Source organism: Sinocyclocheilus rhinocerous, unplaced genomic scaffold (genome assembly GCF_001515625.1).
Source record: "Sinocyclocheilus rhinocerous isolate Xijiao unplaced genomic scaffold, SAMN03320098_v1.1 scaffold314, whole genome shotgun sequence".
NCBI classification, from domain to species: Eukaryota; Metazoa; Chordata; class Actinopteri; order Cypriniformes; family Cyprinidae; genus Sinocyclocheilus; species Sinocyclocheilus rhinocerous.
The window spans coordinates 1398794-1415855 of NW_015630021.1; the positions used below are offsets into that span (position 1 = coordinate 1398794).

At 35.0% G+C, this 17062-nt stretch overlaps 2 protein-coding genes across 3 annotated transcripts; both read left to right on the top strand.

Annotated features, from left to right (window-relative positions):
* Nucleotides 1–48: 48 nt before the first annotated feature.
* LOC107739594 (probable ATP-dependent RNA helicase DDX6) lies at nucleotides 49–8624 on the top strand. The gene is made up of 15 exons (XM_016551756.1): nucleotides 49–221; nucleotides 952–1631; nucleotides 2216–2279; nucleotides 2500–2604; nucleotides 4419–4548; nucleotides 4644–4790; nucleotides 4881–4975; nucleotides 5140–5262; nucleotides 5372–5430; nucleotides 5680–5701; nucleotides 6177–6293; nucleotides 6446–6509; nucleotides 6648–6749; nucleotides 6892–7120; nucleotides 7285–8624. The coding sequence occupies exons 2-14, from the start codon at nucleotides 1447–1449 to the stop codon at nucleotides 7098–7100; spliced, it is 1422 nt and encodes a 473-aa protein (XP_016407242.1). The 5' UTR covers nucleotides 49–221; nucleotides 952–1446; the 3' UTR covers nucleotides 7101–7120; nucleotides 7285–8624.
* A 1743-nt stretch (nucleotides 8625–10367) lies between these two features.
* LOC107739529 (mitochondrial import receptor subunit TOM40 homolog) lies at nucleotides 10368–15450 on the top strand. 2 transcript variants are annotated; one of them, XM_016551673.1, is made up of 10 exons: nucleotides 10368–10436; nucleotides 10889–11094; nucleotides 11523–11590; nucleotides 11682–11774; nucleotides 11866–11967; nucleotides 12050–12155; nucleotides 12284–12406; nucleotides 13548–13624; nucleotides 13711–13813; nucleotides 14832–15450. In XM_016551673.1, the coding sequence occupies exons 2-10, from the start codon at nucleotides 10890–10892 to the stop codon at nucleotides 14969–14971; spliced, it is 1017 nt and encodes a 338-aa protein (XP_016407159.1). In that variant the 5' UTR covers nucleotides 10368–10436; nucleotide 10889; the 3' UTR covers nucleotides 14972–15450. The 2 variants fall into 2 exon arrangements, with proteins under 2 accessions (XP_016407159.1, XP_016407160.1); XM_016551674.1 differs by lacking the exon at nucleotides 10368–10436 and adding an exon at nucleotides 10526–10697.
* Nucleotides 15451–17062: the final 1612 nt, after the last annotated feature.

A 17062-nucleotide genomic window follows, 5' to 3' on the forward strand; every position in this document is an offset into this window, starting at 1 on the left:
TAAATGCATGTTTAGGGTCATAAGAGCCTCCGTACCGTTGATGGCAGCACCTCAGATGTGCAGCCTCAAAACGAAGCCCACTGACGTTCATGTCGCTCGACCGTGGTGACAGAAATACAACAAAGAGACGAGCTGCTTGTAGCGACATGATAAATACCACGTTAATTACCAAGTAATTTACCTCACATATATGGCAACATAGGAAACTGACATAAGTAAAGGTAAATATTTGGTTTTAACTGTCGTATTTTAGAGTAATGTTGTAAGTTTAGCCTAGCTTAGCACAATTCACCTTCTAACTAAACTATTTAATGTCGGTCAGTTTGGGATTATTATCTGAAGTAATTTACGGCGGCGTTTTAATGCCACGTTAAAAAAAACAAACCTAAGATTACGAGATTAAAGTAATGTTTTGAGGAAAAAGTAAATACTACGAGAATAAAGTGAAAATATTTTGAGAATAAAGTCTAAATTACTAGAATTAAGTCGTAGCATTTACGAGATTAAAGTTATAATAATGTTATATAATGTGTCAATTTTGACTTTAGTAAAAGTGCCATGGTAATTCAGTGTTATTACTTTAAGTACTGTAAAGTGCAACATAAATACAATGGTTTTCCAATATGGGAATAATTCAGTATCATGACATGTGACAAGGTACTTTTATATAGTATTTCCATTTTATACTATGGAATATACTATACTTATACTACATTTTACACCACAATACTTTTTCTGTCGGGATGATTATGACCCATTATCACATTGCATTAGTCAGTTTTAAAAAAACTTTCTGTTTACAATAAATGATGATAACCAAAGGTTTACCAATATAACATTGATATAGTTACTACTGTAAAATGGTAATTCCATTAACATCTTTCAGAATATTTCATGTCATTTCAGTTTGTATAGTGACTTGTCTTTGATTTCCACATTGTTTCTCTGCAGGTGGCACAGGTGTGGGCACAACTGGATGTCAACACAGAGGAAAGGACATTTGAGAGTTAATCTGCATCTGAAGAAGTAAAAGTGCGAATCGGCAGCCAGAAGACCACAACGCGCTGTTTGCATACTGTAAATATTGCAGAAGTGTAGACACGAAAAGAAAGTTCTGGTCTAGGTCTTTCTGTAGCTCAGATTGCCTTAGCAGACGAGTTCTTTATTACACCTGTCCAGGTATAATTTTCTATACAGTGTGCAATATTTATTCACATAAATATTTATTTATCTTCTTTTAGAAGAGCCCTTGTAATAAAGCAGCATTGCTCTGAATTATTGAGCCTAAGCTGTATGTAGAATTTATAAATATCTGATAAGATTCTTTAGTGACACTTTTTATTGAGGCCTTGTGGACACTGTGAATGGTTCACTAGGTCTTATTAGACCTTAGTAAGGCATTAGAAAAGTGAAAAAGACATGGAAAAGCTTTAGAAACTTAAAAAGATGGCAACAAAGATGGAGAACATTGGGCCTGCTGTCATAGGGTTAAACACACACAATAGGCATCTTATAGGACAGCCTAAAGGCCCCTCTCAGTTAGGACCCCAATCTGTGAGTTCCCAGCCTGGAAAGGAACCCATGGGGACCCAGAAACCAGCCAATGCATCTCAGGAAGGACCTGGAATCAGGTAAGGTTGTTATACTGTCATAATGAACACTTGTTTGTTTAGTTAGAATGTATGTGTGTTATATATGACATGTCTGTGTACACTTTTGTTTAAAAGTTTGGGGTCTGTTAAGTCTCTTATGTTCACCAAGGTTGCATTTATTTGATCAAAAATACAGTAAAAACAGTAATATTGTGAAATATTATTACAATTTCTAATAACTGTTTTCGGTTTTAATATATTTTAAAATGTAATTTATTCCTGCAATGACAAAGCTGAATTTTCAGCATCATTACCCCAGTCTTCAGAGTCTCATGATCCTTTAGAAATCATTCTAATATACTGATTTGTTGCTCAAGAAACATTTTGTATTATTATCAAGTTTTTGTAAATCGTGATACATTTTTTACAGGATTCTTTGATGAATAGACATCTTTTGAAATAGAAATCTTTTGTAACATAATGTCTTTACTGTCACTTTTGGTCAATTTAATAGGTTCTTGCTGAATAAAAGTTTTAATTTCTTTCTTTACAAATATATACATATGTATTACTGACCCCAAACGTTTGTACAGAAGTATAGATATTAATTTACTGACACACAGGTTTGGTGATGACTGGAAAAAAAGCCTACTGCTCCCGGCTAAGGACAATAGAGTCAAAACTTCTGTAAGTCTTTCAGTGAAATGTTTTAAACTTTTTTTCCTTTTTAAAAATTAATGTAATGTCATTATAAGGACGTATTGTTTTTCACCAAAACACACAATGTAGAATTCTTATATAAACATGCAACATGCATTTGATGAATAGTGATTGTTTTTCATTTTGTTAAGTACAAGTACCGATCTCCTTATGATCTGTCTATTTAATGCTATTTCTTTCTCTCAAGGATGTGACTGCAACCAAAGGGAATGAGTTTGAGGACTACTGTCTAAAGAGAGAGCTGCTGATGGGCATTTTTGAGATGGGCTGGGAAAAGCCCTCCCCCATTCAGGTAATAGATGCAAGAACTTCAAAACATAGACAAGTTACCAGTCTTTCTGAACAACATGGGTATCCTCAGTGTTTATGCTTAAAGGAATAGTTCACCCAAAAATGAAAATTTGAAGAAAATGTACTCATCCTCAGGCCATCCAAGATATAGATGAGTTTGTTTCTTCATAAGAACAGATTTGGTGAAATGTAGCATTACATCACTTGCTCACCATTGGATTCTCTGCCGTGAGTGAGTGCCGTTAGAATTAGAGTTCAAACAGCTGATAAAAACAACACAGTAATCCACAAATAATCCACACAACTCCAGTCCATCAATTAATGTCATGTGAAGTGAAAAGCTGCATGTTTGTAACAAACCATTCCATCAAGACGTTTTTAACTTCAAACTGTTGCTTCCTATATTGGCATAATAGCTACAAAACAGTAATAAAGCCATAATATTGTTTTCTCCAGTGGTGAAAAAGTCATCTTGTCTGAATCAGAAGAGAAATATGCACAAATCAAGCACCTGTTACAAGTGCAAACAGTCCAAAACAGTTTTAAACAAATATATCGGTGGATTTTGATTAGGGATGTAACGATTAACCGCGAGCCGGTTGAAAATCGATTCAAATATGTGACGATTCAAACTGGTTGAGATGCTAAACAAATCGCGATTCATGTAGGTGTAGGAGTTTATATGAATCCATGTCTGAGGGGAACTTACTGTCTTTAGAAAAGTTTAGATGGTATTTTTTCATCTTGCCTCTGTATAATGCATATTGAAGTTCATATGTGCAGCGCTGCTTTGTTTACAGCGGAAACCAATGAAACGGTTTAAGCGCCACCTGCTGGCAGAGAGTGAATCTGCGTCTCATTCAGCTCTGCTGTTTCATGCAGATATTTTTATGTATAGTTTCACAAAACTGAAGTCAAACCATTCTGTTTTTGTTTCTAATTTCGACATGATACAGTTTAATTTAGATTAAAAACTGCTCATGTTGCATGTATGCAGCATCTTTGTTTGGATCATGATTAAAATGCAGTGGTTGCCTCTAATTTTAAATGGAAAGAGCACAGACAAAGCCTTAGTTTGTTTATATGAAGAGATTTCATTTTGTCCAAGCAATAATAAAAGGACACATTTATTTATAATTTGTCTTAAACCTCATTTTGTTTAAAAAAATAAAATAAAATTGTGAATCGAATCGAATCGTGAAATCAAAATTGTGAGTTGAGTGAATCGTGAAATCAAAATTGTGAGTTGAGTGAATCGTGAAATCAAAATTGTGAGTTGAGTGAATCGTGAAATCAAAATTGTGAGTTGAGTGAATCGTGAAATAAAATTGTGAATCGAATCGAATCGTGAAATCAAAATTGTGAGTTGAGTGAATCGTGAAATCAAAATTGTGAGTTGAGTGAATCGTTACATCCCTAATTTTGATGTGAGAGGACAACGGGATGAACTTTTTCAGGAAGTGTTGTTATGGATTATGGCCAGAAGCGACAATTTAAAGTTAAAATGCCTTAATGATGGAATTGTGAGCAGCTTTTCTCCTCACAAAGTTTTAATTGATGAACTGGACTCGTGTGGATTACTTGTGAATTGTTGTGATGTTTTAATCAGCTGTTTGGACTCTGTTTCTGACGGCACCCATTCGCTGCAGAGTGGATCCTCTGTAAAGTGATGTAATGCTAAATTTGTCCAAATCTGTTCTGATTAAGTAAACAAATTCATCTTTATCTTGGATGGCCTGAGGATGAGTACATTTTCAGCAAATTTTCATTTTTGGGTGAACTGTTCCTTCGATTGTTTTTTAATTTTTATTTTAGGAGGAGAGTATTCCTATTGCCCTTTCTGGCCGCGATATACTGGCTCGTGCCAAAAACGGGACCGGAAAGAGTGGTGCATACCTTATCCCCCTTCTGGAGAGAATTGACATAAAAAAGGATCATATCCAGGGTATCTCTCTCCAAAACATTTTACACAAGATGTACCTTTTATTCCCCACCCCCTTTTTTTTTTTTACTGTACTATCTTTCTGTGTTTACCTGCAGCCATTGTGATAGTTCCCACTCGTGAACTGGCTCTGCAGGTCAGTCAGATCAGTATTCAGATCAGCAAGCACCTGGGTGGTGTCAAGGTCATGGCAACCACAGGTGGGACCAACCTACGAGATGATATCATGCGCCTGGATGAGGAGGGTAATGTTCAGTGATCACCTAATCATAAAGAGATTACAGTGTGATCATCTTCTGCAGTAAAAGCATGTTGTTCAAAACTGTTTTCTGCAGTTCATGTTGTTATAGCAACACCTGGCAGAATCTTGGACTTGATAAAAAAGGGCATAGCCAAAGTGAATAAAGTTCAGATGATGGTTATGGATGAGGTGAGTATTGCACATGCTTACTGTACATGCCCATCAGAATATTAATAAAATGATTATTTCCTGTTGCACACTGTCACAATGGAACATCTTCTTGACACAGTTATTTAGATGTTGTTAATACCACCACTATCAAAGTTCAACCTTCATTGCTTGTTTTCTTATAGGCTGATAAACTGCTCTCTCAGGACTTTGTGGTTACTATTGAGGACATCATTGGTTTCCTTTCAAAGAACAGACAGATTCTGCTCTATTCAGCCACATTCCCCATCAGTGTACAGAAGTTCATGGTTAGAGAAGGCTGTGCATCATTTTGAACACATTTAAGCTTTGACTGTGCTCATCTGTCTCTTTCTACATCTGCAGGTTTTACATTTACACACTTTTGTATCTCATCAGGCAAAGCACCTGCAGAAGCCCTATGAGATTAATCTGATGGAGGAACTGACCCTAAAAGGGCTGCTTAATTTTGAATTCTGAAACTTGAAAAAGTATTTTTGCATTTTGGCCCCTTTAAATATATTAAGTCTCATGAGTTAAAGGAAAAGTTCACCCAAAAATTTAAATTTGCTGAGAATTTACTCTCCCTCAAAAAAAAAAACAAAAAAAAACATTATTAAGGTGTTTTAACTTAACTGTCACTTCTGGACAAAATACCAGTCCATAATCTATGATTGCAGTTCCTCAAGTGAAACATATTTGTGTAGAAATGTTGGATGGTTTTCACTTGTAAACGGTGCTTGATCTGTGCCTATTTCTCTCCTGATCCATACAAGATGTTTTTTTCACTGGAGAAAGCAGTATTATGGATAGAGGACTGATATTTTAGCCAAAATCAATGGTTGAAGTTAAACATGGCTTGATTTTTTAGTTTTTTTGTTACAAGCTATTCACTTTACATGACATTAATCGATGGACTGGAGTAATGTTGTGGATTATTGGGTTTTTAATGTTTTTATCAGCTGTTTGGACTCATTCATTCTATTGGCACCCATTCACTGCAGAGGATCCATTTGTGAGCAAATGATGAAAATACATTTTCTCTAAATCTGTGATGATCTACGTCTTGGATGAACTGAGGGAGAGTAAATTTAAATTTTTGGGTGAACGATTCCTTTAATGCATTAGCTTTTTGTTCTTTTGTGAATTCTAACAAACGGCATTGTTTCTACAGTTAACATGACCCAAGCACTTCTCTCAATAGTTGCAGATAAATCAGTCCATCATCTTTTGTAACTCTACTCAGCGAGTGGAGCTTTTGGCCAAGAAGATCACGCAGCTGGGCTGCTCCTGCTTTTACATTCATGCTAAGATGATGCAGGTACTGTATGTGTTTTGTTGTTGTCAGTTCCAGTGTAATTCAGATCTGTTCAGCATGATTTTCATATTTGCTTCAGTCAAATTCTTGAAACTTTGCAGTATTGCAATTATTTGTGACAGCAAACATTGTGCTTCATTTCATTCACATGGCAGGAATACAGAAACCGTGTTTTCCACGACTTCAGAAATGGGCTCTGCAGGAACCTTGTTTCCACCGGTGAGTATAGTATATACAGTATATTATAGTATCTTAACTCTTTTTTTGTGTAATTGCATAATAATAACCTCAGCTAGAAAAAAATAAAATGTATGTTTTGTCAAGGTGTTTCTAACTGAATTTATGCTCTTGATACAGATTTATTCACTAGAGGCATCGATATCCAGGCAGTAAATGTGGTCATCAACTTTGACTTCCCCAAGAATGCAGAAACATATCTGCATCGCATCGGACGCTCAGGTGAAGTTGACAGACAACAAAGATGTGAAGGATTAAATTTGGATTACATTATTTAGACTTTACACTTTTTTTATTACACACACTTTACACTTTGATATTATTTATAATGTATCATTATATGGCCCCTGTGTTAAATTTGTAGGAAGGTTTGGACATCTGGGTTTGGCAATCAATCTCATTACGGCTGAGGATCGTTTTAACCTGAAGACCATTGAGGACCAGCTGATGACAGACATAAAGCCCATTCCCGGTAGCATCGATAAGAGCCTGTATGTGGCAGAGTTTCACTCTGTGAACCCTGACTGTGAGGCAGAGGCATCTCACCCTGGCGGAGGGTCTGAAGCCCATTAGGAAGCACCATTAGAGAGCAGGTAAAGGCATACAGTTGGGAGACTTTATGTACTTATGTCATGTAATGGGGAAATTCACCTAAAGTGTGTTTATTGATCTAAGAATACCTAATATTGCAATGTCTATTTATATTTCCATATGAATCAGTGAAAATTGGACTGACTTTACCATCTACTCTTTCTAGGATAGTTGGAGAAACTGAACCTGACTTTTGCACAAACATCTGCTTTTGCACAAACCAGTTACTTCTCTGCTCATATCTTTCATCATCTTTTCCAGCTCCACAGTATTTTTTATTTTTATTTTTTTTCATTCATTGTTCATTTTTAGGGGGGTTATACCTCTTTATAAATGACCAGTTGAGACATGCAAGAACAAAAACTAAACATTCAGAGAAGGGTTCCTATTTGATAGAAAACAATAAACAAAGGTATTGGTTAACATAGAGCATAGCATACTTGTATCATTAGTTGAGAATTTACACACAAACCATAGAACAAAACCTGTTTAACCCAAGTGCCTTAATATATATTATCTCTGTCTTAGATTAAAATGTCATTGCTATGTTGAAGTATTCCCAAAGACTTAACACAGGATTTTGCAGCATACTGGTGATACTGGATTCTGTGAAAGAAAAATTGGTATTGATGAGAGAAGCATTTTCTGAGGCAGCTAGAGAAACCAGCATCCATGGAAATATTGCAGAGCTCAGGATTCAGGTGTGAACATGAACCATTGCACTAAACTGCCTGAGAAAAAAACTTCTTCATTAGTAGTGCGTTTTGTAGTTTCATTAGTAGTCACAGGCAAATGTAAATTTGGAATTCATAAGGAAATATAGACGTAAATTATGGTTTCAAACAAAGACAATTTTTTTTTCTTTTTAATATAATTCTGAAACTATACTATATTAGACATTCCTAACTTAAACAGGCATGCCAAAACTGGCATAATGTGAGAGATGTCAGACTACTACATGAAAGCTGATTTAAAAATTCACCACACTGCAGTCATTATACATGACCAGGTCCTCGCATGTATATGCACAACTATGTCTGTTTGGTTCCTTTTTTTCCCATTTATTTAAAGGTTGGTGCGAAGGTTGGTCGAGGATAGCGTCTTTTACAGTTTTCATTTCTTTTGATATTAATTAATGTATAAAGTGGTTAATGAACTTTATGACATTGTTATTTACAGATATGTATATATGTTTTTGCCAAAATGTTTGCTTTTTACTTTGATCCATATTCTGTGTAGTGAATATATATATATATATATATATTCTTTAGCAGAAAGGAGGCAAAAATCCTATTTATTCCCTTTTGGATATTTGCAAAAGTCTTTTCATAACCTCATGTTGCATTTATTAGACGTTTTGATTAAGACAGAGTATTTTCGTACAGCACAATTGTAGCATCTTCTCAGGGGCAGCTGTGATTTTTCTCCAAAAGATGTTCTATTGTGTTTTTTTTTTGTTTTTTTTGCTAAGCAGGGATATGTGGAATGTAGCTCAAAGCTTTAATGTAGAAACCTCAGTTTGCATACTTCTTTAGCTATTGTAACAGCACAGTTCATGCAAATAAGCATTGTGCAGTTAAATTAGGAAACCTTGAGCCAGATTACAAATTTCTGATGATGATGCTGTGCAATTCGAAAGATTATTGTCCTTGTAAGACTATTAGCATATTTCAAAACCTTATTTTAATGGACTAACTTTCATTCTCCATCCATCCTGTCATGCAGTGATGAGCTGTGATTTTTTCCTTTGTTTATGGTGAGGATGTTTCTGAAAAAAAAGTATGTATTATATGGTTTATCACAGTTAATGGAAGTGGGGAGCAGATGTGGGACAATTGTTTAATGTACATATGATGCTTGATTCTCTGTAATTGATGCAAGAATAGTTTAATGCTCATGATTGTGTGTGTTACAATTGATTTATGTTTTGCCTCTGTTGTTTATTTCATTTAAATAGCTCGAGGTTATAGGATGTGTTAAAGTTTGAAATATAATTAGTGTGTCATCCGTCCCAACTTCAATACATTCACATCAGAGCTGACAGTAGGTTTCCATTTTTATTTTTATTTTTTAAGTGAATGTGAAAAAGTACTTATGTATATTTTTGTAATTTTCCAGAGGCAACTCTTTAACATTTAAATTGGTAAATTGGTTTCCTATTAAATTGACTGTAGTACTACAATTTATATTGTCAATAATTAATGAAAATAATAAATTTTTGTGAATGTAATTTTTTAGGTTTATTTTTCTGAGTTGTTCAAATTTGTCACAAGGATGTGTTCATATACCTTATTAAATTGTGTCCTGTACTATTATTATCATTATCCCTATAATTATTGATTATATGCCAAATATATACATTTTTTCCCGTTTTATTATATTTTTTTTTACTTATAGGGGTTGTCTTTATTGATTTCATTTAGACTAAAGGATCCGTCGCATAAATCGAATGACTAAACTCTAGTTCTGTTTGGTTGTATAATTCTTTATACATCTCACAGTTCAGGTTACGGCAGGGGTGTCAAACTCAGTTCCTGGCGGGCCACAGCCCTGCACAGTTTAGATGCAACCCTAATTAAACACACATGATCCAGCTAATCAAGTCATTACGGCTTATTTGAAAACTACAAGGTATGTGTGTTGGAGCAGGGTTGGAACTAAACTATGCAGGGCTGCAGCCCTCCAGGAACTGAGTTTGACACCCCTGGGTTACGGGAACCCAAGCGACCTCCAAAGCCCATTCATTGACCTTCAAGCAAATGCCCCTTTTACTTTGTGCTCGCTCTTTCAAACCCGCTTCATTTTTACGTAGTGATTGACAGGTAAACAGGCCAATAGCCATTTAGCTTCGGCTTTGTCGAGCTGAAAATAGGAGGGCTTACAGCGGAAAGTCGTATGTGGAGTCTGACTCGTTACCATGAATCGGTTCTTTTGAACAGCTCGTCTGAATGAACTCACTGGGGAATTTTACGTCTTGACCACAGTCTATGGCCTTGACGTAATTTCGTCATCGCCGTGCAGAACTTTTTTTCCATTACATTTTATAAATGAGGGTGTTTTAGTTTTAGGTTTGTTGCAGCCATAATGCAACATAACGTCAAAATGTATGCATATAATTGACGTGAGAACAGCTCGGACCGATTATTACATGAACCATTCAGTCCGACTCGTAAACGAGTAGATGAGACTGGTTTTGTGAAGCGATTCAACTGATTCATTGAGAAGATCCGACTCTGAAAGAATGAATCATTCACAAAACAGACATGGTTAGAACACGTGGTTTTGTAACCTGGAGAACCGTCCTCTGTGAAGCTCAGCGTGAGTTGTCATTGATTCATTGTTATTGAGCTTATTTTCTAATAAATCCGCAGCACCCCTTAGGCATACCTCTGCTAGAAATATTACTATTTTTTTTTATCTAAACAGCATTTATATTTCCAATAGCTGTAGTGTCTCAAGAATAACAAATAACATGTGGCGTTTAGCGTCAAGCTAATTTGTCAATGAATTACGTGTGTTGAATTTTAATCTGGATAACGAAACAGCAGCAGCTCCTAATCGTACAAATCCAGTTGTTTAGTAAATTCCTTTATGCAAAAGACCTTCAAATACTCTTTACGGCTTGCTGCGTAAACTTGACATGCATGTTGTTTATCGTTCACAAATGGAAACTACTGACTTTAGACCGAAACTAATGATTACATTCTATTATTTTAGTGAAGAATCTGTTAACATGTTCTCCTCCTCTAATCTCATCTGTCCTGTTTAAGAATGGGCAGTGTGTTGGCTGCCAGTGCACCCAGCCCACCTGCACCAGGGCCAGGTGGACCAGGTTTGGTGTCAGTACCACCAGGATTCACGATGCCCTCCGTCTCACCCGTCTCTGTGCCTGGCAGCTCTTCACCTGAGCGCCAGGAGTCTGAGCCTCCTCTTCCAAACCCTGGTGGCTTTGAAGAGTGCCATCGCAAGTGCAAAGTTAAGAAAATAATTACTTTTTTAAGAAGCAATCAAAATTATGAACAAAGTCATTTATATATATATATATATTTTTTTTTTTTTTTAAAGTCCAACATTTACATTAACGGCTGATTTATACTGAAAAATGTATTACCAAAAAAAATCAGCAAATTAAAATACAGCAGTTAAATTAGTAGTAGTAGTAGTATCATTATTATTTATTTTTATTTCGTTTTATTTGAATCTTTCTTTCAATTAAAATTAGACATACATTAGAATTTTATATCCTGTTTCCTCAGTTAAAATTCAATTCAAATTCAGGAGGAATTGGAATCCATTGGAATTTAAAAGCCATTCTCAATTCAGCTGTATCTTGTATGACTTTACTTTGAATTTTCATAATTACAAATTCAAATGTTTTTACACTAATGTCTGTTTGTCCCTCAGAGGTGTTTCCTGTGCAGATGGAGGGTGTTAGACTGACAGTGAGCAAAGCTTTGAGCAACCACTTCCAGGTCAGTGTGTTTACTGGTGGATTTTCTTGAGTCATGTTGTTGAAGAAAGTATTCCCGATCGTCATCAAGATCATCTCATTTTATTTCATAGGTCAGCCACACAGTGTTGCTAAGCACTCAAGGAGATTCCAGTTACAGGTTTGGAGCTACTTATGTGGGGACCAAACAAGCAGGACCAGCAGAGGTAAAAAGGCTGCTGAAAAGTCTATTTAATTTGAAAAAGGAACTTGCGCCATTTATCCAAATATTTATAGATTCCTTAATATTTTTATCAGGCCTTTCCCGTCATGGTGGGTGACATGGACAACACAGGGAGCCTAAATGCACAGATTATTCATCAGATCACAGACAGAGTGCGCTCGAAATTTGCCTTCCAGGTGTGTATTTGTGTATGTGTTATTGTTTTGATTAGTTATGATGTAATACTAATGCATTGCTGGACATACTTGTCTCAATCAGACTCAGCAGCAGAAGTTTGTGAACTGGCAAGGAGATGCTGAATTCAAAGGGGAAGATTTCACTGCCACTGTGACCTTTGGCAACCCAGACGTCTTGGTTGGTTCTGGTAATTGTCTTCTGTTTCATCCATGTTTATTTTAGTAGCTTTATTTGTTTTTAGTCTTCTTCAGTTAACTCATCCAACTTATTTTTCTCTCTGGTTCTCTCACCTCCTGTCCCTCACATCTTTCTCAGGAATTGTTGTAGCTCATTATCTCCAGTCTGTCACTCCGTCGCTGGCATTAGGGGGAGAGCTGGTGTATCACCGACGGCCCGGAGAGGAGGGAACAGTCATGTCTCTGGCGGGCCGATATACAGGTAAACCCGTATAAAGAAAGAGTAGTAGATCGGTATGTGACTGCATCCAATTTTCACGTCACTATAATTCAGTCTTTTTATCACAGTGATGAATTACATTACAAATTATGTTAAAAAGATACACAAGTGTTGTCCTCTTTGGCTACATCCACATTAATCTAGATAAACACGTCTTTTTCTCTATGTTTTGGCCTTTTGTCCACACTGAGATAGTGTTTTGTCCAGAGAAAACAGCTTTTTGAAGGCACTCTCCAAGGTGGATACATTAGAAAACACAGTTTATGGGGTAGTGTGAACTGTGATAACTGAGGTATTCGAAAACTACGGCGCCTGTTTAGTCATGTAAAACATATTGTACCCATATACATATGTACCCATAGATATCTAATGATGTAACTGCATTGATGTGCCTGTTATTCGCTTTAATAATGTTGCGAAAGATAAATGTTACTTCGTACAATCTTCATATTACATTGCTGCAAGGATGACAGAATATTTACTCTTGATTTGCTGTCCTTTGGTAAAAGATGATGACAGTAGCGTTTTAAATATTATAGATATTCTGATTAATATGGATGTAGCCTTAATAAAGTTTAATAACTTTTTTTCAAATAACAAAAAGAACCTTTTAAATACAATAAAACAATACACAATAAAAATGTCTAAAGTAAAGAGATGTTTCAGACAGATTTAAGTGCAACTATAAAGAACAATAGTAAAGAATCGGAACATTTAAGGATGACAGAATATTTACTCTTGATTGCTGTCCTTTGGTAAAAGATGATGACAGTAGCGTTTTAAATATTATAGATATTCTGATTAATATGGATGTAGCCTTAATAAAGTTTAATAACTTTTTTTCAAATAACAAAAAGAACCTTTTAAATACAATAAAACAATACACAATAAAAATGTCTAAAGTAAAGAGATGTTTCAGACAGATTTAAGTGCAACTATAAAGAACAATAGTAAAGAATCGGAACATTTTTAACCTATATCTAGACAGCTTTTCTGGTCTGACGTGTTTTAGCCCAGATTAAGACGTAAAAATGTATAAGCTAAGTAAATGTTCCAAAATATACATTCAGTCTGTAAGTATGAATACAGAATTTTCAAAATCTGAATGGGTATTTACAAACAGGCAGCAACTTTATCGCCACACTGACACTAGGAGGAGCTGGAGCTCATGGGTCGTATTACCACAAAGCCAATGATCAGGTAAATGTTCATCAGCAGAATGAGTCATGTCTGTATTTGTTCATTTATTGCTTTATAATGACATTTGTTTTGTTGTTTGGTATTAGTTGCAGGTTGGTGTGGAGTTTGAAGCGAGCACCCGTACGCAGGACACTAGTGTATCATTTGGATACCAGCTGGACGTCCCCAAAGCTGATCTGGTCTTTAAAGGTTGGTGTAAACACATAAATATGCATGCATGTGTAGATACAGACAGCATTCATTAACATCTCATCATTTTTGTATGGTTATGATGAATTCAGCAATTGCATTTGTTGTTATATTTCACAATCTATCCTCAACCAGGCCTTGATGATTTTTTCATAAGGAGCATGTGTGCTCCTCATTTAACATTAGTAGCGCAATAAAATGTATTAAGTACTTAGTTTTTCCCTAAAGGGATACAAGGAGGAATTTACAAGCAAAATTATTTAATTTATTTAAATGCAAAAAGTACACTAGATTTTAAAAATATTTTTGCTGTATTTATTTAATAACCATGGAGTTATGCATATTTAAATTGTATTAAATGCCAGATTCAGTTTGTGTAACTGAAAAAAAACAATAATAACCAAATAAAATTTAAATGAAATATGCAGTTGTTCATTGATTGTGAACTGCTCTGGAATGGCGAGCCTGTAGAACACTCAACATTTTTACTGTGAACCGTGCAGTACTCAAATATTGATGCAATTATAACATAGCCTTTTTTAATTTTTTAATAATTACATTATGCCGTGCCACATTTCCTGTTTTCTGGCCCCAAATTTAAGTCCTTTTAAAATAAGTAAGACTGTTGTACCATTTAAAATATTTGAGTTTTTATAACCATAAATTTGAAAAGAAAAAATAATGGACCCGCGGGGACCTACTTTTTATTCGCACACATGCTCCTACATTTTCCAGTTCACATAAAAATCAATTTTTAGTCACAAATGTGTCTGTGTCATCGTCCATAGAGCAGCATTTCAATTCAGTCTTCTTAGTTGACATCTGTACACTAATGGTGTTGTCTTTACCTCTAGTCATTCCAAAGATTGTTGCCAGATATTCCAATGAAAATCCACCCTAGAAACCTCAAAGACCTTTAAAAAAAAAAAAAAAAAAAAACCTGTAATTGCAATTTGCATGAGATTTCATTGGTTATAGGATAAACATTGGTTTACTGAATTTTTCACTCTTTCTGTAGGTTCTTTAGACAGTAACTGGGTGGTTGGAGCTACGCTTGAAAAAAAGCTGCAGCCTCTACCTCTGTCACTGGCCCTCTGTGCTTTCCTTAACCAAAGAAAAAACAAGTTCCAGTGTGGGTTTGGCATCACCATTGGTTAAACTTACCTTCTTTCTTGGTTAATGCTGCAGTTTACACACCAGTGCCATTGCTGGTGAAATGGTAAAGTTTGGACACACTTGCATATTTATCCACGCCTGTGTAAAATCAGTCCGTAAATATGAAGCAAAACAAAGTAATATTTGTTTTAAGTTCCATGTATCAGACCACACTTTTTGTTATTGTTGTAATGCAAGCGAAAAGCAATGATAATTCCAATATCTAAAAAAGTAAATTTAAAGAACATCACGACTGCCTGATGCATTATAAGAGAAACCATGAAGAAATACACATACACAAATTCACCTTTCATTTTGTTGTTTATTCACATTCATTTTTTTTTTTTTTCATTTATCTGTCTATCAAACTGAGATGCATGTTTATTAATGTATTTTTGTTGGTGTAAAAAAAAAAAAAAAGTTTTTTTTCCCTAATGAATTTGTCTGATACACTATTGCATAGTTGAGAAACAAACAAAAAAGTGTAAAAAAAACAAAAAGATTAAATTCATGTTACATTCGATTACGTAATCCCAAATCTATGATATTTCCCACATTGTTATAGTTTTTTTCCCCACCACATGCAGTGCCTTCATAAACACTTTATAAATATGTATATTGCGTATTGCCTAATGACATCTGCACACCAAGTATTAAAATAGTTTGTGTATGATTTAAAAGTATAAAAAATATAAACGTCTAATAGGACATATTGAATGGTTATAATATTGTGTCTGTAGCAATATGACTGCTTTACTTACATTATCACAGACAGTAATTTTTATTTATTTTTTTACATTGACCCTGTCCGGTTTTTAATTTTATTTTTTTGTAGTTTAGTTTTTTAGTTAGGTGAATACATGCCAGAAAATAATATAGAAAAATAAAAAATACTAAACGGATTAGTTGTCCCATGTCCCTCACTTCCTCCGCCTTAGTGATTGTGTTCAGCTGATATCAGGCTCTTTTAAATGCAGATAAGTGTGAGAAAGAGGCCAACGTCCAGAAGGATACTCTTTAATACCTGACTCATCAATCATCATTACAACAACCTTATGTTAATACGTGCAGACAAACATGCAAAAACACAAACGTACCTCTGCACTTTACAGATCTGCAGATGAATGATTGTGAGAGAGTACTGTTAGTTTACGTTTTGTCCATATGAAATGTTATGTCATTGGGACTATATTAATGCTCGATTTAATTTTCTTTTACCAAACCACAATTTTATTTAAAAATATTACAATGTAATAATATTACCATGTAGTATGCATAATATGAAAACAACTGTTTTCCCTTTCAATTCTACAGTCATTTTAGTTCATTATTATTAAAATGTGACGATTTTAGAACAGATGACTTGAGTAACAGTGATGTTAAATGCACAGCATATTTTCTGCATTGGAATGCAGCCATAATTTCAATTGGATCAATATGACAGAAGCTCAGGGGTCAGTGCTCTGTGTTCTCCTCGAACTGATTGATAAGCGCAGATGCAAACGGTCTTGATAACTTGATGGCGCTTTTGTGTAATTGGATGAATGCTTAGACAAGATGGCGAGTGATGTACAATGCTGCTTAAAGTAACCTTTTAACTCTGACACACCGCTGATTTCTTCTTTCAAGACTGTGTCTCTCAAACCAATAAACACATCAGTTAAATCAAGATTGTGGTGCGGTGTTTGTTCTTTAATTTACTCTAACAGAGCAGAGCTTGCTGAAATGTCATATATAAATGCGCTTGAAAGGGCAAGCCCATGCCCATCAACATTTCACATGCAGTTTAATAACTTGGTCACAAAAATAACCTTTACAAAAGTAAATCAAGTCAAGATACTGCAGATCCCGTAGTAACCTTGTGCTGTTGTTTTCCCATTAATCATTTCCTTATAGTTTTTCCTTCATTGCTTAAGGAAAAAATTATTTAAAACTGTAAACACTCACTGTTTAACAAGAGTTACAAATCTTTTTTAACATTCAGTAGTTGAATGTGGACTTCATTTTAAAAAGTACAGTAATAATAATACATTTTATTTGTAATGCACCTTTCTTAATACACAAAGCGCTACAACGTGTACAAACAAAATAACA